The sequence below is a fragment of the Mobula hypostoma genome, chromosome 3 (assembly GCF_963921235.1).
Source record: "Mobula hypostoma chromosome 3, sMobHyp1.1, whole genome shotgun sequence".
NCBI lineage: Eukaryota > Metazoa > Chordata > Chondrichthyes > Myliobatiformes > Myliobatidae > Mobula > Mobula hypostoma.
In genome coordinates, this window is record NC_086099.1 from 69,774,728 (window position 1) to 69,799,080 (window position 24,353).

General features: G+C 40.6%; 1 protein-coding gene across 4 annotated transcripts in view; it reads right to left on the minus strand.

Annotated features, from left to right (window-relative positions):
- The window catches only part of ube2kb (ubiquitin-conjugating enzyme E2Kb (UBC1 homolog, yeast)), a 134,685-nt gene that overhangs the window by 52,277 nt on the left and 58,055 nt on the right, over nucleotides 1–24,353 (minus strand). For all 4 annotated transcript variants that reach the window (XR_010017357.1, XM_063043280.1, XM_063043279.1 and 1 more), the window contains 3 exons: nucleotides 18,857–18,915; nucleotides 16,185–16,267; nucleotides 5,478–5,577 (listed from right to left, as the gene is read on the minus strand). Coding sequence is in view for 3 of the 4 variants with exons in the window: in XM_063043280.1 (XP_062899350.1) it covers nucleotides 5,478–5,577; nucleotides 16,185–16,267; nucleotides 18,857–18,915 (242 nt within the window). In the remaining variant the exon portion in view is untranslated. The remainder of the gene's footprint in view (nucleotides 1–5,477; nucleotides 5,578–16,184; nucleotides 16,268–18,856; nucleotides 18,916–24,353) is intronic.

A 24,353-nucleotide genomic window follows, 5' to 3' on the forward strand; every position in this document is an offset into this window, starting at 1 on the left:
CTGGTAGGTGGACTAGAACTAGCGGACATAGCCTTAAGATTTGGGGGAGTAAACTTAGGACGGAGATGAAGAGGAACTGCTTTTCCCAAAGAGTGGTGAATCTGTGGAATTCTCTGCCCAATGAAGCAGTGTTGCCTACCTCTGTAAAATACATTTACGAGGAGGTTGGATAGATTCTTGCATAGCAGAGGAATTAAGGGTTATGGGGAAAAGGCAGATAGGTGGAGACGAGTCCATGGTCTGATCAGCCATGAACTTATTGAATGGCAGAGCAGGCCGGATGGGCCAGACGAGACGACTGGGAAAGTATGCTCTGCGCGCACTTTTAAATAAGTATGCTTATTGAGTATTCAGCTTTGTAGTGTCTGTAATTTTGGGAACATGAATGTTTGGTCGTATTTTTACTGTTTGTAAATAAATTATTAATATACCTATTCAAAGTCACTGCATTTCCTGTCTCATTTGCAGGACCCACAAACCTGATTGAATGTTACACTTGGCGCTGTGAGCAGTGTCTGACTTATTCAGCAAAAATGCATTTCTTTAAGAGGTTATTTAAAAGAGAGGACCTACTGTTTGAGAGATGCAGAGTCCCAGAGTGGACAGGTAATAGCGCAGGTTTTGGAAGTCTCACTAACTTACTAATAGGTTATGGAATGTTGGTAGATAGGTCACAGCAGTTAAATTTCACTGGGGTTGAAATTGGACATCATATTGTTTCCATACTTAAATTGTTGGGTTTTCCCAGGAGGAAAGTTAGCCAGCAGGATGCTTTCTGGCTATTTGCAGCAATTGTAAGTCATCAGTATAAAACAATAGCAAGTCTTAAGAATGAGTTGGAAGATCTCAGCCAGCGCTGTATTATTCTGAGCAAATCACGACTGATGGCTCAGAGTAGGGCTACGAATTTCGGAGAAATGAATATATAAATAGCCTGTCGGCTAATGAAAGTGCAGAATTTAGAGGCAGCTTGAAGGGCCAATTGGGAATCTGATCCCGTTAAGGTTCGAGCCATTTTGAGACAGGACGATGATCCTATCATGAGGCTGGGAGATAGGGATGTTTGACTGGATGATGAAAATGAGGGAGAGAGAATACATGGACCCCTCAGTTTAATCCTCGAAGTGATCACCCTTGAGAGTCCAAAACAGTACGGGCCAGTCCAGTAATTACACGTTCCCACAGCTGCTGTGGGGGCTATCAATACGCAGCTTCCTCCTCTCAGGAGGGGGAGGGGAGGAGGCTCAGGAATGTAGGGGAGATGTGTAATGGACAGCTCTGAGACAACAGCTTCTGTTGTGATATGTTATAACTGGATATATACCTGTACACTGCAGAATCAGAATCTGGTTTAATATCACCGGCATATGTCATGAAATTCATTGCTTTTGACAGCAGTACTTAATAGTTAAAACCTGTATATTACAGTAAGTATATATAAAAACATAGGTAGTGGCTCCATATGTCACTACTACAGGGCGTGAAGACCCTGCCTTACATGAGTCCTGGGCTCAGCTGGCTCCGGCTGACAGTACCCGGTATGGGCCCCTATCCAGGGTTACGGATTCCACTGCCTTGTGGGCATCTTCGGGAGAAGAGAAGGCTAAGGAGTAAATCTTACACAAATCTGGAGTGGAGCCCCTAAGGTGGTTGGATGACGTATCACATCACCTCCCAACAGTTCCTGCAGCCAAGCTGATGCCAAATGTACTGCTTCACATTCCTTTGGACCACATCCGAGAGGGGGATCTTGATGCCTGGGCAGCCCAGGATCTCCATATTCATCGCCCCAGTCTGCACCCCAAGGGGCGCACCCATTGTCTACTTAGTCAGACTGAGCCATTGTGTGAGACAACAGAGCTCAGAGAATTCTCAGTTGAGTATTTAGCGAGTTTAGGGGATAGGTACGGACAAAAGGCTGGGGAGTCTTTGGCTGCTTGGTTATTGAGAATATGGGATGAAGGGGATACCAGAGTGATTGTATCTGACAGAAAGCTGGGTACATTAGGGAGCCTATCATCCCAACATGCTATCAATAACGCCCTGAGAACACTGCTTGCTTCCCCTGAGCATAATGTATCACTATGGATTCAGGTAATGGCAGCAGTTAAACTTAGGTATCTCACTCTTACTGAATGGAATTTAAAACCCCAAGCGGAGTGAAGCACTGTAGAGAAGGGTACTGAAGTTCTTTGCCAGTGGTCTCTTTTCGCAGAAATATTCTGCTATAGTGGTATCTGACTAGAAGATACAAATTAACTTCTGGAATGGTAGGACACATGGTTTTGGAGGCAGTTTTCCCAATAAAAGGGATAGTGCTGTCTTTAATGGCACCAGCTGTTGGTCATCCTATAAACACAGTGGTTCAATTATTACAAGGATTAGCGTATGTTGAAGAGGGTGCCCAGAGCCGGGTATAGAAATGAGATAAGCAGACAGGGTGTGGGGATTCTGTATAACCCGTAAAGGGATGCTTTTAGCTGCTTAAAACTGGGGTTCCTGAGGAGCAAGCAAATGGGGTTCCTACCCCACCAATGAACGTGGAGGAAGTTCTATATGGAAAAGCAAAGAAGGGAGACTGTTGAGGGGGAAGGGTCCTTCTTCAAGTCCGCTGCAGAAAAGCATTCCTTTTGTCCTCTGCCAAATTCCTTGCATTCCATTCAGGGTTCCCTGCAAAGGATATCGGCGAATGTTCGCCAGCAGTGGGAATTTGGGGGCAGTTAGTATATTTGTGCCTCGTAGTAGGAAAGGGGTCATTCAGCCTGCACCTCTTCCCTGTAAATAGAGCATGAATGATCTGAATGCGAAGAAATGTGAGGTGTGGCCACACGCATGTTTGCGTGTGCATTGTGTGTGGACTTTGCCTTTAAGAGTTGGGTCCCGCTCAGAAGGTTTTTTTTATTAGTTGTTCTTTGATAAGTATGCTGTTTCTCTGAGAAATTAACTGTCTGTTTTAAGTTTTTGCAGTTCCAAAGGAAGTTTTAAAGAAAAGGAGTACTGTCTGGGCTTTATGATTTGTGTTTTGTGTTTCATCTGTTACTTTGTTTCTTGTTTTCTAAATCTGTTATGTGTTTATTGTTTCTTAATATGTTACTTCGTTACTTGTTTCCCCATTTAGGGATGACTCATTTCATACTGGCCATGTAAAATTTGAGTTGAAATCTGTTAGAAATTTGTGCAACTTTATTCCCGATATGAAAAGCCTACATTTCAAAGGGAATTGAGCATTTGGGGAGCAATTCTTGTAGCTGAGTTGTTTTTGTGTTTTATAAATATCTAGCGACTGATCAGGAGTGAGTGCATTTCTATCTCCCTGCATTACAGAATGGCAAGTGGTGAATGCTGATTTGTGGTAGGAGATCCTGTGGATGACGTTTGAATTTGCACACTGAACCAGATTGCGGAGTTTGTGTGAAAACTCCTTACTACATCACAGATGTACATATTGATCCTTCTGACAAAGACTGTGGGGGAATTATCAGGCTTCTTGGGTTTTGGTATTCTGTTTTAGGGGAGCTGGGAGGGAGCAGTCTTCCAGCCAAACCCTCAACCAGAGTATGGTAACAACCTTAATAGACATGAGCCTCAATAGCCCTGGTAGAGTGAGTGACCCTCAATGATTTCCCTACCTGACAGTGTTGGTGTAGGTGGTATGCTGAGTACAAGTATAAGGCACACAGTGGATAGCAAGTGTGAACAGGAACAGTATCCTGGGATAGCTGTGTCTAAGCCAAATGGTGTTGTGAGGCTGGCCACTTAGAAGCTGTATGGCACTTACTGGATATGCAGTTTCTAGGCCTACCCGTTGTTCCCACAGGGTGGTGCAGTTGATATGTGGTGCTGTATGTATGCCACCCCAGTGCCAAGAATGAGCACCTTACTCATGCTGGTTGGTAAGAGGGCTATTACAAAGGACGGATGTTTTAAACGATAGCTTTTCTCAGTATGGTACGGCCAGACTGCCCTGAGAACTGATTTTGATGACCTTGGATTACCTGCTCACAAAGGAAGGTGGCACCTGTACTGTTATTGGTCAAAAATGCTGCCCCTACATTCCTGCACCTAACATCACTCACCTGGTTGATCGTATCTAAGAGTTAGTGCATAAAATTAAGTGGGGACCAGCTCATTGGCTATTACACTCCAAGGTGGGGCTGGTGGCCTCTTGGGGCACAGGGAGGCTGGTGGACTACGGTGGTACACTGGGAGGTGATTACTGGGTTTATAGTACCGGGTATTGTACTCCTGTGATCTATGTATAACTTAGTTGGGTGTTCGTGAGAGTCAGACTAGTTTGAGGGTTGGATCACCATGTTTGCATCTTTCAAGGGGTGGGGTGTCCTGTGGGGGGGGGGGTGGGGGCATGCCTAATTCTGATTGTTGGAAGTTTCTTCCGTTGTGATTGGATAGTTTAGAAGCTGCAGCTGCTTTTCCCATTGGATGACTACCTGGTGTCTCGTTTCAAATATCCTGAGTATATAAAATAGCACGTGGAAGGGGCTTACTCTCTTCTTCCTTTGTTTAAAGCGAAGCCATTGGGGATTCTGCACGCACTTTCATCAAAGTATGGTTGTTGAATGTATGTATGTTTGTTGAGTATTCAGTAGTGTCTCTAACTTCGGGAACATGAATGGTTGAATTTTTACTGTTTGTAAATAAATTATTAATATACTTATTCAAAGTCAGTGAATTTCCTGTCTCACTTGCCAGACCCGTGAACCTGATTCAATATTACACCGTCTTAAGGCTAATATTAGGCTGGAAGGTGGTGTATCAAAGGTTGAACCGACCGACTCCAAAGATAAGGAATTTTGTCTCAATAGGATTGATGGAGCAAAACAAGTTTGGAAGACTGAAGTGATCTCATTTAAACAAATTTGACGAAAGATGAAGCTTTAACAGTTTCCCTCTCCACAACTAGCTGGCCTGCCTGGTATTCCAGTGACTCCAGTTGAGTACAAAAGTCAGATCAGCTTAATGTTATTCCATGGCACAGCAGAATCAAGGAACCATGTGGCTTACTCTTGCTTCTCAATTTTCTCTAATTAAGTTAATAGGCATGGTATTGTGGAAACATAGCCTATTTTGCCTTTATTAAATTTTATTCAAGATATTTTGGTGAAGTAAATTAAATTTTAATTCGAACATTAAAAGTACAGAAACATGACCCAAATTTTCACATTTTCCATTGATATCAATAGGTAGAGGTGAATGGCAACTTATAACATGGGAAGTGTTCCCTCGATGTCATTAATAAAAGTGATGCTGCATTGTAATTCAATGTGTCGAAGTTACCTATTCTTGTATATTTGCTATTCTAGTTCTTTTGACTGATTCTTGGATAAGCTTTCATTGCATAATACTGGAACACTGGGTAGTGAAGATCAATAAGAGCACTACTTAACTTCTTAATAAATCTGTCAATTAAAAAAAACATGTCATCTATTCACATTGGCTGTTGGCAAATATCTGCTAACCTGTTGTGCGACTACTGCATCTTGTGGATCATCTGGTTCAGCTGCTGCCAATAAGGCTTGTAACGATAACAAAACTGTCCGTAGAGTCATAGCAGCTGCCCTAGAGAAATGAGAATTTAAAAATTTGTTTGATGACTGAACAAAGTTTAAAGCTCCATTAATTTAAAATTCCTAGCTTCTATACAGTTCACTCAACAATTCCTGAACAATTCAATAGTCTTTAAAAATATTGAAAAGGACATTATTAAATAATTGATACTAGAAGGTTTCAGAGTACAAAAGGCTCAGCAACCTCTCTCTTAGCATAAACGATCAAGATATGCCACTCAAATAATGCCTACAATACATAGAAGAAAAACAGCGTTCATCTAATGTCTCTTTGTGCTGTTAAAGTGCATCTTCGTACATGGAAAAGCCAATGTTAAGGACAACTTCAATTTGCACAGTTGATCATAAAATATTGCACTAAACATCTCTCATTGTTGGAAAGCAGCCATTACTGCACATTTTAATAACATAGAGGAACAGGGAACTTCACATTAAAAGTTAATCTGTTTTCTGCATCCCATATTAGGAAAGATATAAATGGCTACAGAGGGCGAAGAAGGGCTTTACTGAAGCACTTCCAGAAATGAAGGCCTTCAGTTGTGTGGATAGATGATGGAAACTAAACCAATTTCTGTGGGACAGAGGCAGCTGCAAGATGATCTGCTGAATATATTAGTGTGCAGACAGAGCAGATAGAGAGAGACTATTCCCATTGATGGAAGGATCAAGAATTAGGAGACAATGAAGATGAATTTTATTTTTAAATCCAACAACTGGTTGAGATCTAGTATGCACTAGCCAAAGCAGCAATGGACAGAGATGTCACATGCCGGTGATAATAAACCTGATTCTGATTCTGAATCAACTGTAGTATTCAAATGGGAGTTGGATAAGTACCTCAAAGGAAAAGATTTGCAGGGCTGAAGGAAGAGGGCAGGTAAAGTTTTTATAAGAATGCTGTAAAAAGAATAAAATCAGACTGGCAATTAAAGGAAATGCAACAAATTCACACAAGTAATGAAATTTACTTCAGTAATTACTAATTAAAACCACCACCAAGGGGCTTGATGCCCCAATCAGTTGCAGTACCTTCAAGTAAAGACTGAAATTTACTGTACGCTGCCCTGACAATTGCTCAGCTCCAGTTAAATACATTCCAAGTTATGAAAACACAAGTGGCAGCAATCAACTTTAAATATAAATAAAACACTCAATAGCAGCAAGTCTGAAAAAATGTCCAATTAAAAATGCCTTCAACTTCACTAAAGATATTTTTACTTTCCTCAGTAATGAGGGATGTATCTACAAAAATCCAAAGTAACGCTGACCAAAAAAAAAACACAAATTCAGTCCTTGGCTAGTGATACTTTGCTGCAATAGATGAACATCACAGGTCAGAGAAAAAGCCCCCCACTTGTGAACAAACAGGAAGAACTGGAAGGACAGAGGTAGGTGGAGGAAACTAACAAATATGCAAAGCAGACCTGATGGAAAAGTTAAAAATGTAAATAGTTCAACTGAGAAGAAAATTTTACAACTACCAGCTGTTCTGTGCCAGTTTCTATTTAGTGCCCCCAGAGACTTCTCTTATCCCTACATCTGCAAACTGAAATTCTTCTAACTTTTTTTTTGCATTTTACTCCATGCATTTAGTCATTTACTAGCATTTGTTTAAAATCCATTTTCCAGATTGGGATGTTAGGCAAGCAAGTTTATTGAACATCTCTATCTACCCGAGATGTGGATGACTGGCCTCCTTTAGAATCACCAAATTCACTGTAGTGAAGCTACTGCCATAGAACTGAAATGGAGCTCTGGTTTTTATACTTAGCAACAACAGCCAATCAAAAATGCATTCCTAAGCCAAGGTAGTGACTAAAATGGAAGGTGTAGGTTTAAAGCCTGTAGATGATTACATTGCCAGATGCCTGCTGTCTTTATCCCAGGTGGTAGAAGTCAAAGGCTGAGTAGTCTTGGTGAGTAGATAGCGCACAATGCAGCCATGGGGTGCCTGTGGACAGACGAACGTGCATGCCCACGGCGGCAGCACGCACACACACACACCCTGCCCCCAATCAAGACGACTTTCCTGGAGAGTTGGTGAAAACACATTTCATCCAGACATAAGTAGTATATTCCAGCACACTCCTGGAAAAGTTTTAAGGTTCAGGAGGCAAGTCAAATGACACAGAACACCCATACTCTGATATGGTTCTTAAAGCCATAGCATCTATGTGATTGTTAAAGATTACAGTCAACGGTAATTGATGTTGAGCACTCAGTAATGATAATGCTGTTGATCGTCAATAGTAAGTGATTTAAAATGGGCATTAATGTGATGTGAATGTTATTTACCACTTATCAACCACAGCTGAATATGACTTGGGTCTTCCTGGATCTTCTGCTTCTGACCCCATGGAGTGAAGATTCATGACGATTTTCAAGATGGTGCCGGTATCTGGCGACTCTGCGCGTGCTCTCCCGAAAAACTGCCCTCTACACTATCCTATACCCGAGAAACCCTTCTAAACCTCCAATCTGCTACATCTAGCAAAATCAACAACACCCTGGCAAAGCTACTGACCCAGCTGGAGATCACCGCACCAGAATTGCTTCTTCAACTCCGGACCGCACCTGGACCCGACCAGCGAGGCCCACCGTGTTACCAGAGACCCGCCGTCTGCTACCCTGCCGGAGCACTTGGAGACACGGCCCATTCCGACCAGCACCTCTCCCGAGCAGATGAACACACAGAAGTGACATCGGAGACCTCAAGGTGCCCCAGACGCTTCCCCGGAGTGACCACCGTAAAGCCCCGTTGGTGGACACCCACAGCTGCCGGAAGTGAGGCCTCCAACGCCGACCTCAGAAATTGAGCCTGAGGCTCAGCTGCAGCGGAGGCCTCTGCAACCGTGACTTAGCTCACGGACTTGTTTCAGCCAGGACCCCGACCCTCTGGGATTAAGTGTCGGCTTCGGGGCCTGACCCAATCGACAGCCCGGGCCCCCGGCGGCTAGAAGTGGCAGCGGAGCCTCCCCCTTCACTCGGCCCGACCTGGAGCACCCGACGACACGACCCGCCGATCGATCTCCGCGGGATGCGTCCACCAACCTCAAAGAGCTGACAACAACACACTGCATCAATGGAAACCTGGAACGATGCACTATTTACTGAGGAAGCATGGGAAAAGAGCTGGGCTGCTAGTCAGATTGAAGCTGAGGGGCTTCAGGGTCCCTATGCCCACCATCCTACTAGCTAATGTGTAAGCCATAGAGAACAAGGTGGATGATCTTAAAGGGAGACTCACCTACTGCAGGGAGATGCAGAACTGCTGTGTATTCTGTTTCACCGAGACCTGGCTCTCCCCTGCCACCCCGACTGTGCCATCCGACCAGAGAGATTTTCGATCCATCGGATGGACCACATGGTGTCTTCGGGCAAGACGAGGGGAGGTGGTGTCTGCCTACTGATCAACACTGTGTGGTGCTCAGACACAGTGGCACTGACAAGCTCCTGCAGCCCGGACCTGGAACACTTGTCGGTGAAGTGTCGTCCCTACTATCTATCACGGGAATTCACCTCGGTCAGACTGACAGCGGTCTACATTCCCCCTCAGGCGGACGTGGAGTATGCTCTGAACATACTGTATGGCAACATCAGTGAACTTGAGACCAGGTATCCAGAGGCTTTGCTCATTACAACCGGGGACTTTAACCAAGCCAACCTCGGAAAGGCACTGCCAAAGATACACCAACATGTCTCCTGCCCCACTAGAGGCCCGAATATACTTGACCACTGCTGCACAGCAGTCAAGAATGCCTACCGTTCCGTCCCACAACCTCACTTCTGAAAATTGGACCATCAGGCCGTACTCCTCCTCCCGGCTTACAAACAGAAACTGAAGCAGGAGATCACGGTGTCAAAAGTGGTGTCGCGTTGGACGGAGGAAACGGATGAGGTCCTCTGTGTCTGCGTTGAATCGGTGGACTGGTTAGTATTCAAGGACTTGGCAGCTAACCTCGATGAGTATGCCTCAGCTGTCACGGACTTTATCTGGAAATGCACAGAGGACTGTGTGTCTCGCAAGACGATCCGGGTATTCCGTAACCGGAAACCTTGGATGAATTATGAGGTCAAGTCCCTTTGGAAGGCTAGAGTTGCGGCTTTTAGGTCCAGGGATACCAGTCGCTACACGGAATCCAGACATGAACTTCGGAAAGCCATTAAGGGCGCCAAGAGGCAATATCCAGCCAAGTTGGAAGCCCAGACTAACCAGAGGGATGCCGGTAGACCATGGCAGGGTCTAAATGAGATCACTGGGTGCAGAGAAAAGGCTGGGAATATCAATAACTGTGGCGCTTCTCTTCCTGACGAACTTAACGTATTCTACACAAGATTTGAACAGAAGACGAATGTCCCGTTCCCTCCGGATGAACCGGACCTGGTGGCATCGAGATTCATCGTCACTGAGGAGGACTTTAGAAGGGCCCTCCTGAAGATAAATCCAAGGAAGGCGACGGGCCCAAATGGCGTGCCGGGACGGGTTCTCCGGGCCTGTGCAAGCGAGATAGCTGGAGTGTTTGCAGACATCTTCAACTACTCCTTGCTTCAATCTAAGATCCCCTTGTGTTTTAAGAAGGCAACGATAATCCCAGTGCCGAAGAAGAGCAAGGTGGCATGCCTGAATGACTATTGACCTGTGGCTCTGACATCAATTGCTATGAAGTGCTTTGAGCGATTGGTTATGGCACACATCAACCACAGCCTACCGGTCAACCTCAACGCTTTGCAATTCGCCTACCGGAGCAACAGCTCAACGGTAGATGCCATCTCTCCGGCCCTACATTCCTCCTTAGAACACCTGGAGAATAAAGACGCATATGTAAGGCTCCTTGTCATTGACTACAGCTCTGCCTTTAGTACTATCATTCCAAATAAACTGATTCCTAAGCTCCAGAACCTGGGCCTTAGCACTCAGATCTGCAGCTGGACCTTCAACTTCCTCACAGACAGGACCCAGGCTGTGAAAATAGGGGACAAGCTCTCCTCTACAATCACTCTGAGCACCAGTGCCCCACAAGGCTGTGTACTCAGCCCCCTGCTGTATTCACTGTACACCCATGATTGTGTAGCCAAGTTTCCATCAAACTGAATATATAAATTTGCTGACGACACAACAATTGTATGCCGTATCTCGGGTAATGATGTGTTTGAGTATAGAGAGGAAATTAAGAACCTGGTGGCATGGTGTGAAGACAATAACCTATCCCTCGATGTCAGCAAGACGAAGGAATTGGTTGTTGACTTCAGAAGGAGTAGCGGACCACACGACTCCATTTACATCGGTGGTGCGCAAGTGGAACAGGTCAAAAGCTTTAAGTTCCTCGGGGTCAATATCACAAATGACCTGACTTGGTCCAACCAAGCAGAGTCCACTGCCAAGAAGGCCGACCAGCACCTTTACTTCCTGAGAAAGCTAAAGAAATTTGGCCTGTCCCCTAAAACCCTCACTAATTTTTACAGATGCACCGTAGAAAGCATTCTTCTGGGGTGCATCACAACCTGGTATGGAAGTTGTCCTGTCCAAGACAGGAAGAAGCTGCAGAAGATCGTGAACACAGCCCAGCACATCACACAAACCAATCTTCCGTCCTTGGAGTCACTTTATACCGCACACTGTCGGAGCAGTGCTGCCAGGATAATCAAGGACACGACCCACCCAGCCAACACACTTTTCATCCCTCTTCTCTCCGGGAGAAGGCTCAGGAGCTTGAAGACTCGTACAGCCAGATTTGGGAACAGCTTCTTTCCAACTGTGATAAGACTGCTGAATGGATCCTGACCCGGATCTGGGCCGTACCCTCCAAATATCCAGACCTGCCTCTCAGTTTTTTTGCACTACCTTACTTCCCCTTTTCTATTTTCTATTTATGATTTATAATTTAAATTTTTAACATTTACTATCGATTTGTACACCAGGGAGCGCAAAGCACAGAATCAAACATCACTGTGATGATTGTACGCTCTAGTATCAATTGTTTGGCAACAATAAAGTATAGATAGAACACGCCATATCAAAGTGTTTTAACTTATTATATGTAAAATCAAAGTTAGAATCAAAACTTTCCCGTTCATTTCCATCAACACATTTTATTTTTCTACCTTACGTAGAGTTCAAGCATACAAGAACATAAAAAATAGGAGCAGGAGTAGGCCATCTGGCCCGTCCAGCCTGCTCCGCCATTCAACAACTTCATGGCTGATTTGACCGATCATGGACTCATCTCCACCTACTTGCCTTTTCCCCATAACCCTCAATTCCCCTACTATGCAAAAATCTACTCAGCCTTGTCTTAAATACAAACCCCATTTCCAGAAAAGTTGGGATATTTTCCAAAATGCAATGAAAAAAAACTGTGATATGTTAATTCACGTGAACAATTAACTGACAAAAGTACAAAGAAAAGATTTTCAATAGTTTTACTGACCAACTTAATTGTATTTTGTAAACATACACAAATTTAGAATTTGATGGCTGCAACACACTCAACAAAAATTGGGACAGAGGCATGTTTACCACTGTGTTACATCACCTTTCCTTTTAATGACACTTTTTAATCGTTTTGGAACTGAGGATACTAATTGTAGTAGATTTACAATTGGAAATTTTGTCCATTCTTGCTTGATATAAGACTTCAGCTGCTCAACAGCCCATGGTCTCCGTTGTCTGATTCTCCTCTTCATGATGCACCATACATTTTCAACAGGAGATAGATCTGGACTGGCAGCAGGCCAGTCAAACACACGCACTCTGTGTCTACAAAGCCACGATGGTGTAGCCCGTGCAGAATGTGGTTGGCATTGTCCTGCTGAAATAAGCATGGAGGTCCCAGGAAGAAACGTCACCTTGATGGCAACATATGTCTAAAATCCTAATATACGCCTCAGAGTCAATGGTACCTTCACATACATGCAACTCATCCATGCTGTGGGCACTGATGCACCCCCATACCATCACAGATGCTGGCTTTTGCACCTTTCGCTGATAACAATCTGGATGGTCGTTTTCATCTTTGGCACGGAGAACACTACGCCCGTTTTTTCCGAAAACTAGCTGAAATGTGGACTCATCTGACCACAGCACACGGTTCCACAGTCTTTCGGTCCCTCTGAGATGAGCTCAGGCCCAGAGAACTCGCCGGCGTTTCTGCATGGAGTTGATGTATGGCTTCCTCCTTCCGCAATACAGTTTCAAGTTGCATTTCTGGATGCCGCGACGGACTGTGTTGAGTGACAATGGTTTTCCGAAGAACTCCCGAGCCCAGGTGGCTATAATTGTCACAGTAGCATGACAGTTTCTTAGGCAGTGCCGCCTGAGGGCTCGAAGATCACGTGCATTCAACAGTGGTTTCCGACCTTGCCCTTTACGCACTGAGATGTCTCTGAATTCTCTGAATCTTTTCACAATACTATGTACAGTAGATGTTGAAAGACCTAAATTCTCTGCAATCTTGCATTGAGAAATGTTCCTTTTGAACTGATACTTGAATATTCTGTGCACTTTTCTTTTTTTTTATAATTTTATTTTTATTTGGATAAGGAATTCACAATTATCATGTACTTTTTTCACACATATAACCTTTTCCATTTTTTTATATGTATAAAACTACAATTATTTATACATTCTTAAGTACACATTGAGATGATATAAAAGGAAAATAAACATTTAAATAGGTAATTATGTACTGTGGTAAATCTAACCTATTAGGCTAAGTAATGAAATTAGTTGTTAAGAAAAATGGTAATAATAGTTTCCATACAACCCTTCCGGACCATTTCCACTGGTCCAAAATGTTGCATACAAGCCTATATACCAACCATTGTAGGTGTTTATATCCCAATTTGTTCATGCTTGTTCCTGCCGGCAGACATAATTATCCAATCCCTATGTACTTATTTACTTAATTTTTTCACTTTTTTTTATCCCTTTCCCAAATCTTTCCCTTTACTTGTGTTAATTCTCTATTTTCCAAAAAAAAACAACAACAAACATTTAGACTAGGGGTGCTTACGTTAGCAATATTACTGTGTTGATGAGAAGAGCCCTTTCTATCTGTAGATCTTTTGCGGCCGGTATATCAAGGTTCTCTCTAAGCAGCTTCTCCACGAAGGGAATCATCAATCCGGGTTTACCTTCGGTTCCTTCGGGAACTCTGTAGATCCTCACATTTTCCCTTCTCGAGCGGCCTTCTTGATCTATTAGTTTCCACTGGAGTTGGTCTTGTAGCTTCAGCATTTCTGCTATCACCTCCTCTGCATTTTGTAGCTTCTCTTCAATTCCAACAATCCTCGCTTCGGCTTCATCTATCCGCGAGTTAGTTTTTACTATTTCTCCTTTAATATCTTCCAGCTGTTTGCTGTTATCTTGTCGGAACTCGCGAATCTCTCCGAGAATCAAAGACAGAGTCACCGATTCCCCCTCATTATCTCCGTCCTGGCTTGCCGTGGGGGAGCTAGGCCCGTCGCCTTGCTGCATCTCTTTATGTTTATCAGCCTTCGAAGCGGACTTTTTATTCTTGTTCTTAGACATCATCCTTGCCCCTTTTATTAATATAGTTATGCAATATTAAGTATTTGTCTAAATTCGATTTTGGGGCAGTTTACCTTCTTTTTTGTCGAGAGACCTTTTCCTTACGCCGCCATTCCCTTGATGACCGAGGTTGTTTTCTCTCCATGCACTTTTCAATATTATTTTAACTCTGTCCCAACTTTTGTTGAGTGTGTTGCAGCCATCAAATTCTAAATTTGTGTATGTTTACAAAATACAATTAAGTTGGTCAGTAGAACTATTGAAAATCTTTTCTTTGTACTTTTGTCAGTTAACTAAAGGTTCATGCGAACTAACATATCACAGATTTTTGTTTTTATTGCATTTTGGAAAATATCTCAACTTTTCTGGAAATGGGGTTTGTATATTTACTAAGGTAGCCTCCACTGCATCATTGGCAGAGAATTCCACAGATTCACCATTCTTTGGGAAAAGCAGTTCCTCCTCCTCTCCATCCTAAATTCACTCCCCCAAATCTTGAGGCTACGTCCCTTAGTTCTAGTCCCACTTACCAGTGGAAACAACTGTTCTGCCTCTATCTTATCTATTCCTTTCATAATTTTATATGTTTCTATAAGATCTCCTCTCATTCTTCGGATATCATGTATAACACTGTGGTAAGTTTTATGATGTGGGCACTCATCCTGGGAACAATGGCTGTGCAGCCCAAATTTATGTACAGTAAAACTCCAATAATCTGGTATTCAACTGTTCAGAAATCCAGATGGCTCAGCAACCCACACACCTTTAAAGATTATTGGGTTCACAGAAAAATGTATTACATTACCATACAATGTGTTTAAAAAAATGTAAAATTGTGTTGAGGTAACATCCAATAGTCTGGAAGGTGCTGGATTACTGGAATTTCACAAATGGTTTAGAAAGGAAACCTGTCCCATGTGTTTAACAGATAGGTAGAAAATAAAAATGCAGTGAATAAAATACAATATCACTGAAATTTCAAAGGCTAATCCAAAGTAAGTAATAAGCATTAATGTTTTAAAGTGTAACTTAAAGAAAAGAAATTTTAAATTTAGAAATATAATTGTGGTCAATTGGCAAGTTACTAGATGTAAAGTTAGGAAAATTTGCACCAACAACATCTGGAAGCAAACAGCAAACTCCAATAAACCAAAGATGTCAAACTTCAGTGTCAGAAAAACTGCAGATGTTGGAGGAGAAATAATGGTGGCACTTGAATCTATATGCACAAGGCAATTAGATTCAGAATGACACAAAACAGGTAAGTTTACTGAAACAACACACAAAAAGCTGGCAGAATTCAACAAGGCTGGCAGAATTCAACAATACTGGCAACATTTATAGAGAGAAATGGGCAGTGTATGTTTTGGGTTGAAACCCTTTCATCAAGTCTTAATCAGAGGAGATTACTGACAGCAGCGTCAAGAACAGGGATTACAGGCAGAATTTCTTGCACTCTTCTCAATTATATACAATCTACTCTACAAAGTCCTATCATCCAGATCTAACAGACCTGGTACACTTACATTTGACAACAAATCAGACATACAAGTCTAGCGCACACCAAATGACTGCCAACAAGATCGATTTAAAAGTGATAGATTTTGTTACTTTGTCTTTCTTTCAGCCCTTTGATAATGCAAAGATAGAAGATGAATAAAAAAAACTGACAGAATAAAAGTCCAGTTTTCAAAGTAGAATATGCCTAACAATGCTCAGGGAAAATTATGTTCTGTCCTTGGTGGGGCAATATAATTCTCCTGTTCAGGATTTCAAACTCAAATTGTTACAAACATATTCTAATCTCAAATTTATAAGCGAATATATTAATACCAAAAAAGAACAAAAAATATACTATTAATTACTTCATAAAGTACAACTTTAAAATGACTTGAAAATAGTCCCCAAGAGCACCAGTTAATTGTGAAGAAAATACTTCACAATTTTGTGATGGAGACTTCAAAATAAATAATACAACTCCCTAAAACCTACATGCACATTTACAACAAATAATAGACTACTGGCTAAAAATCTAGATTAATTGCGAAAATAAAGGCAGAGAAACTCACCACTGATCTTTCAGAATATCCAAACAAATGGCTCCCGTTACTGAACTAATATTTGGATGCCAAATTTTTGTGATAAACCGAACCTGCAAAATACAACCATTTTCATCAATATTTCATAGAAAGTGGAAAGATTAAATCTAATTCCCAATACATAATCATGAAAAACTAAAGAATTCTTTTCTGAGCACAGCTGAACTAATACCTACAATGCCAAATGTCTGCAATAATCCCAAATGACAATAATCAATATTCCTCATACTAAAGTTTCTAGGATAAAGTTTCTGATCAACAATGCCAATATTTAAGACACCCTTACTTGATTCCCAAATATTTAAGGGTGGTTGAAAACTCCTGAACAAAGAAACAATTGATACTGGCAACAAAAATTAAATTCTGCAATTAATATCCAATATACTCAGACATCCCAGCTCTCCCGGAAGTTCCAGGAGTCTCCCGCATATTAATAGTGGCTCCCTGATGCCCGCAAATTATATACAATATCACGGAAATCAATTTTTTTGAGAGCGAGTGAGAGAAAGCAAGAGAGAGCGCGAGCGACCACGAGAGAGCGAGAGCGTAAGCGCGCCATGGCAGAGTGTTCCAAAAAATATATAATACGTACATCACCCCAGACTACACTAAAGTGTACTCCTGCCTAAAAGGGGTTAAAATAATGACAGTGTTGCTCGCTGCACTGTTTGCAACAGTGACTTTTCTATTGCCCATGGTGGGTTAAGACTGTAAAAGACATGTTGAGGTGAGTTTAACAGGTGTCATTCATTCATTAGCATAGCTAACGTTATTTAAACTAACTGGCCAGCTGCTAAGGAGCGACTCTATTGCAGACATCCCACCTCTCCCGGGAGTCTCCCACAAATTGATGATGCTACCTCCCTGAAATGAGTTTTTGCAGGGTGGGATGTCTGTATACTGAACTGGTCTCAGGCCATCAAGCTACAACAGCAATTGTTAATAAGTTATCAACAAACTTTTAAAATCCAGGTTATTTTTGGTACTGCAATTGACATGCAAGACTAAAATCGAAAATCACCAATAAAACTTAAAATATAAATTTTCCAAAACACAACTTCACTTATTAAATCCTTCTTTGGTTAAAAAATATTTTAATTTTTTAAATCCTAACACAATCATTTAAATATATTCGCCACACTACTTCCATTATTTGAAAATGAACAAAATTTGTCTTGTCATGAGAACACAAGGCAAGCTAGGACACTAGAAACAGAAAATCACAAAAGTATATGACTTAAATCTATCTTGATAAACAAAGTTTATGAGCCAAGAAATTACACAGCATTACCAAACAGCAAGAGGATCCTAAAAATGTGTAAGTTTTATTGCTTCTACTTATTGTAATTACCAAACACAAGGGTTTGGTGAGGAAGCAGATAGTAAGAAAAACAAAATTAACTGGGAAGTGTACAATTTTTCACTAAAGATGTATCAGTGGAATACTATTTTGCACTATATCTGAGTGTCAGTCCAATGGTCTCAGTATTTCCAGCAGAAAGCAAGCAAGGTTTCTGACCACTTGCAACAAAATGAAGCACCTCTTCAGAGTGGAAACAAACAGAAATTCAACATTCCCCCACCCCCACCAAGTTGTGACCATATGTTTTTAGATCTCTGTGACATTTAGTCATAGTCATACTTCACTACAGAACACACCAAACACCATTTCTGATTTACATTTATGATATATTGCATCATACAAAGAACACCTTATGGTTGGGATAATGGGCAAACAGCAGAGTGAATGCAGAGACAAGAGCACATTAAAAATCTTAAAGGAATCAAACAAGAAAATAATAGAAGAGCAATACACACAAAATGCTGGAGGAACTCAGCTGACCAGGCTGCATCTATGAAAAAGAGTAAACAGTTGTCGCTTCAGGCCAAGACCCTTCATCAGGGCTGGGGGAAAAAAGAGATTGGACTTCCCATTTCTTCTTTCCCCCAGTCCTGAAGAAGGGCCTCAGCCTGAAATGTCGACTGTTTACTCTTTCCATAGATGTTGCCTGACCTGCTAGCAGAGGTGTGTATTACTTTGATTCCAGCATCTGCAGATTTTCTCTTGTTTGAAATAACAGAATGACCTTAGAATGTCCCAAAATATTTTATACCAATAAAGTATTTCTGGAACCATCGTAACACTACATCCTATTTCTACATCTCAAGATCCTATGAATAACAATTAAATGATCCGTTTTTAGCAATGTTAAGTATGGATGTATAAAAAAAAATTAGCCAATCTACCAAAGGAATTCTCAAGGTCTTTTACACCCATCCTTTAAGTTCAAGTAAATTTAATGTCTCATAAAAAGGAAGCAAGCCCTCAACACTTCTAATAACTTGTTAGCTTACATCTCAGTATGCATTTTTTAAACTACAACTATTACACTGATAGCAGCTATTTTCATGAGCAGAATGAGCACAAAACAATATTCTTTAAAAGCTGTTAGAAAATTTTAAAAACATAACATTCATTTGAAAATACAATAAGTGTTCAAGGATCAACAATGTTTAATACTAGCTATAAAAAGGCTAATCAAGACAATCAAGTTAAAAGTATAATTCTATACTACTTTCAAAATTACAAGTTCAGCAATTCTTCCCATTAACTTATCTACAAACATATAGCCATGTCTCACCTTTGGAGGATTAAATGGATATGTTTCTGGAATTTTAATTTCTAGTTGATATCGCCCTCCTGCATAAATACAAAGTAGATATATTGGAAAAAGATTTCACATTATACTATTTTCACCACTTTTAAAAATGTACAGAATTAAATGTAAACTGTAAATTGCCCCTGTTTTATATAATAATAGTAACCAAAACTGATTTTTTTCCCCAAAATACCAATGGTTCAACCTGAAGTACTTTTTGGACTTTAAACAACGGAGATTAACTCAAGGCATTCAGAAATTCAGGATCAAAGATTACCCTATAAAAATACCCACATTCAGAACACAAATAAGAAGCACCCAGCTAGTACCAGTGGTGTCAACTTAAAACAATCTTGAATTCATGGAATGAATGCATCACACCCAAATACTGAACATAATTTGATCCTACTTATGGTTTTATTCAATACTGCAGTTATCATAGATTTATTAATCATTCTGAAAATAAATAATTGGCACAAGAATGAAATTAATGTTAAGGAACACAAAACTCATAATCAAGCCTATTTGGTTTACATTTCATTTATAAGTATAAAATATTGTTTTTACTTGTATAGTTATTTTTCTATATACCAAATAATTCAACATGGAAAATATTGAGAATGATTTCAAGAATGGGATCTGTTTTAGTAATTATTCTATAAATTTAACCAGTGGGGATGAATAACTATAGATAACAAATTCATTTTAACCCCATTTACAAATGTAGCTTTCAGAAATACCACAAAATTTTAAGTTTATAAAGGTTAACATCTCTGATTATTGAGCTAATAGAGGAAAAAAACTTCAAACACTCATGAAAGTGCTGCAAATCCACTAATCACAGGAAAAAAAGAAATATCATCATGGTAGCTTTTCAAATACAACTGCTTTAACAGAGGATACTTTTAAGAGCCACAACTAAATTGATACTACTGAAAATTGTCAGGTTTTAACACGGTAACAATATAAATTTAAACTATAGTATTAAACAATTACATTTTGTTCTTTTTTTTTTAAAAGAGCACTTCCCCATAAGAAATTTTAAACACTCATTAACAATTTGCATTTCAAAAAAGCTTCATACAGCATTTCCCAAAAGCATTTACTAAATTTAACAAATTCACACAAGATAAAGGACCAAGTTTTAGGTCAAATGTCTGTATGGGCAAAGTCTTATAGAGCATCATAAAGGATGACAGAAAAATTATTTTTTAAAAATTGGGTTCTGGAAAACAAACTAAAAGAAAGAAATTAATAATTGGTCTAGAGCTCAACATTAAAGCAGCACAGTTTTGAGGTTACCAGGGTGAGAGCAAGCTCGTGGAAAGACTGAACACAAGTACAAATATGAATAGGAGATTTAATATACATATGTACAAGATTGAGGTCACTTGATATTTTGGCTATATTGAAACTTTAAAAATGATTCACTTTAGCATTCTATCTACTTTCCTTTGCAGATCTCAATCAATATGTTACCACTGCAATTAGACTGCATCAGGAAACAGGAAACAGATGACACCAGGAATATGAAAAACACTGAAAATGCTGTAAAGGTGCAAGTCAGACAGCAGCAGCAAAGAAGGTTCAGGGCAATGATACTTCAGCTCTGGCAAATAGGCATAACCCAAAGTATTAACTTTTTTCTCTCTTCACTGATGCTGACCAGCCAGTTGGTTATTTCTACCATTCTGCTTTTATTTCACATACAATGTACCCTTTCTATTTCAAACAATGGTAAGCAAGATGAAGCTGGATAGAGGTAATTATTTGAGATTAATAGGCACTTGGAATGACACCCCTTGTGTTAAGCAAAATTCCAAAAGAGGATAAAAATTGAACTCTCACTGATTGTGGAGACTGGTGCACTGCAAAAATCAAAAACGTTTATCACTTGCAGAAAACATGAAAAGATAAAATGAGGTCAGGCAAATGACTAAAATTTATTGTATGAAACCTCTCCACTGACAATGAATTTTGGATTGGTATAAATAAAAAATTATTTATAAAATTATATTAAAAAAATATTATTATAAAAAACAGAAGTAGATAGCACATATCAGTACTTTAGGTTAGAGAAATAAAATACCTAATACACAATTTCAAAAATCACAAACATGCAGAAATGCATGCCTCATGCGATGGCATAAAAGTCAGTTCATTCATAACCTGAGCCCCTGTATTAATGAATCACAGCAATCTAAAAGGTTTTAAAGCTGGAAAAGAAGTGGGGGAAAGAATCACAAAATCACAAATAGATGTATAAAGAAAAGTTGTAAGGTTGAGAATTCTGACATTACCAGAACGCGAATTAGTTTAAGTCATAATGGGCGTGGAGTAAATTGGATAAAAAGCTGAATGTGAGGAAAGGCAGAGTCAAAGAGGTGACCATATACGTAAAATAGAAGATGACAGATGAGAGGGCATAAATGCAAGTTACAAGTAGCAAAGTAAAACAGAATAATGGTACAAAAGATTAACTCAAAAGCTCAAGTAAAGGAATAAGTACAGTAAAAATTAAATAATCCTGCACTTTGGTGGAGGTGGAAGCTAGATTTTCTAGACTAATAATTTATTCCACACTTTAAATTCATTTTTAAGTGTGTTACATATTATAGCAAATTTTCCAGCAAACCAAGTGAGTTTAAGCTGAGTGCATAAGCCAATGTTAAACCATCAGAATTCAAAACAATCGGATAGCTGATACCAGACTTTCATCATACAATGCCTATATAAAGTATTCACCCATGATGGAATTTTTCATGTTTTATTGTTTTACAACATTGAATTACACTGGATTTAATTCGGCTTTTTTTTACATTGATCAACAGAAAAAGACTCTTGTGTCAAAGTGAAAACAGATCTCTACAAAGTTATCTAAATTAATTACAAATATAAAACATAAAATAATTGACTTCATTAAGTTTTCACCCCTTTCAAGTCAGTATTTAGAAGATTCACCTTTGGCACCAATTACAGCCTTGAGTCTGTGTGGATAGGTCTCTATCAACTTTGCATATCTGGACACAGCAATTTTTCCCCATTCTTCTTTGCAAAACTGCTCAAGCTCTGTCAGATTGCATGGGGGTTATGAGTGAACAGGCCATTTCAAGTTCAGCCACAAATTCTCAATTAGATTGAGGTCAGATTCTAACCTGGCCACTCTGGGACATGAACTTTGTTGTTTTTAAGCCATTCCTGTGTAGCTTTTGGCTTTATGCTTGGGGTCAATGTTTTGCAGGAAAAGAAATCTTCTCGCAAGTTGCAGTTCTCTTGTAGACTGCATCAGGTTTTCCTCCAGGATTTCCCTGTATTTTGCTGCATTCATTTTACCCTCTACCTTCACAACTCTTCCAGGTCCTGCTGCAGTGAAGCAACCCCACAGCATGACGTAGCCATCACCGCACTTCAGGTGTGTTTATGATGGCCAGAAAGCTCAGTTTTGGTTTCATCAGACCATAGAACCTTCTACCAGCTGACTTCAGAGTCTCCCACGTGCCTTCTGGAAAACTAGCTGAGATTTCGTGAGTTTTTTTTCCAACAGTAGCTTTCACTTTGCTACTCACACATAAAGCTACAACCAGTGAAGCACCCAGACAACAGTTGTTGTGTGTGCAGTCTCTCCCATCTCAGCCACTGAAGCTTATAACTCTTCCAGAGTTGTCAATGGTTTCTTGGTGGCCTCCCTCACTAGTCCCCTTCTTGCACACTCATTCAGATTTTGAGGACAGCCTGCTCCAGGCAGATTTACACTGTGCCATATTCTTTCCATTTCTTGATGATTGACCTAACTGTACTCCAAGAGACATTCAGCGACTTGGAAATTTTCTTGTATTTTCTTGAGCTTTTCAATAACCTTTTCACAGTTGCTTGGAGTGTTCTTTTGTCTTCATGGTGAGGTCTTTCAGGATACTGACTCGCCAGCAGATGGATAGAAACATAGAAAATAGGTGCAGGCATAGGCCACTCGGCCCTTCGAGCCTGCTCCGCCATTCAGTACGATCATGGCTGATCATCCAACTCAGAACCCTATACCTGTCTTCTCTCCATACCCCCGATCCCTTTAGCCACAACGGCCTTATCTAACTCCCTCTTAAATATAGCCAATGAACTGGGCTCAACTGTTTCCTGTGGCAGAGAATTCTACAGATTCACCACTCTCTGTGTGAAGAAGTTTATCCTCATCTCGGTCCTAAAAGGCTTCCCTTTTATCCTCAAACTGTGACCCCTCGTTCTGGACTTCCCCAACATCGGAAACAATCTTCCTGCATCTAGCCTGTCCAATCCCTTTAGAATTTTATACCTTTCAATCAGATCCCCCCTCAATCTTCTAAATTCCAGAGAGTATAAGCCTAGTCGATCCAGTCTTTCATCATATGAAAGTCCTACCATCCCAGGAATCAATCTGGAAAACCTTCTTTGTACCCCCCCATGGCAAGAATGTCTTTCCTCAGATTAGGGGACCAAAACTGCACACAATACTCTAGGTGTGGTCTCACCAAGGCCTTGTACAGCTGCAGTAGTACCTCCCTGCTCCTGTACTCGAATCCTCTTGCTATGAATGCCAGCATACCATTCGCCTTTTTCACCACCTGCTGTACCTGCATGCCCACTTTCAATGACTGGTGTACAATGACACCCAGGTCTCGTTGCACCTCCCCTTTTCCTAATCGGCCACCATTCAGATAATAATCTGTTTTCCTGTTCTTGCCACCAAAGTGGATAACCTCACATTTATCCATATTAAATTGCATCTGCCATGAATTTGCCCACTCACCTACCCTATCCAAGTCACCCTGCATCCTCTTAGCATCCTCCTCACAGCTAACATTGTCGCCCAGCTTCGTGTCATCTGCAAACATGGAGATGCTGCATTTAATTCCCTTGTCTAAGTCATTAATATATATTGTAAACAACTGTGGTCCCAGCACTGAGCCTTGCGGTACCCCACTGCCATTCTGAAAAGGTTCCATTTATTCCCACTCTTTGCTTCCTGTCTGCCAACCAATTCTCTATCCACATCAATACCATACCCCCAATACCGTGTGCTTTAACTTTGCACACTAATCTCCTGTGTGGGACCTTGTCAAAAGCCTTTTGAAAATCCAAATATACCACATCCACTGGTTCTCCCCTATCCACTCTACTACTTACATCCTCAAAAAAATTCTATGAGATTCGTCAGATGTGATTTTCCTTTCACAAATCCATGCTGACTTTGTCCAATGATCTCACCGCTTTCCAAATATGCTGTTATCACATCTTTGATAACTGACTCTAGCATTTTCCTCACCACCGATGTCAGGCTTACCGGTCTATAATTCCCTGGTTTCTCTCTCCCTCCTTTTTTAAAAAGTGGGGTTACATTAGCCACCCTTCAATCCTCAGAAACTAATCCAGAATTTTTGAAAAATTATCACTAATGCGTCCACTATTTCTTGGGCTACTTCCTTAACCACTCTGGGATGCAGACCATCCC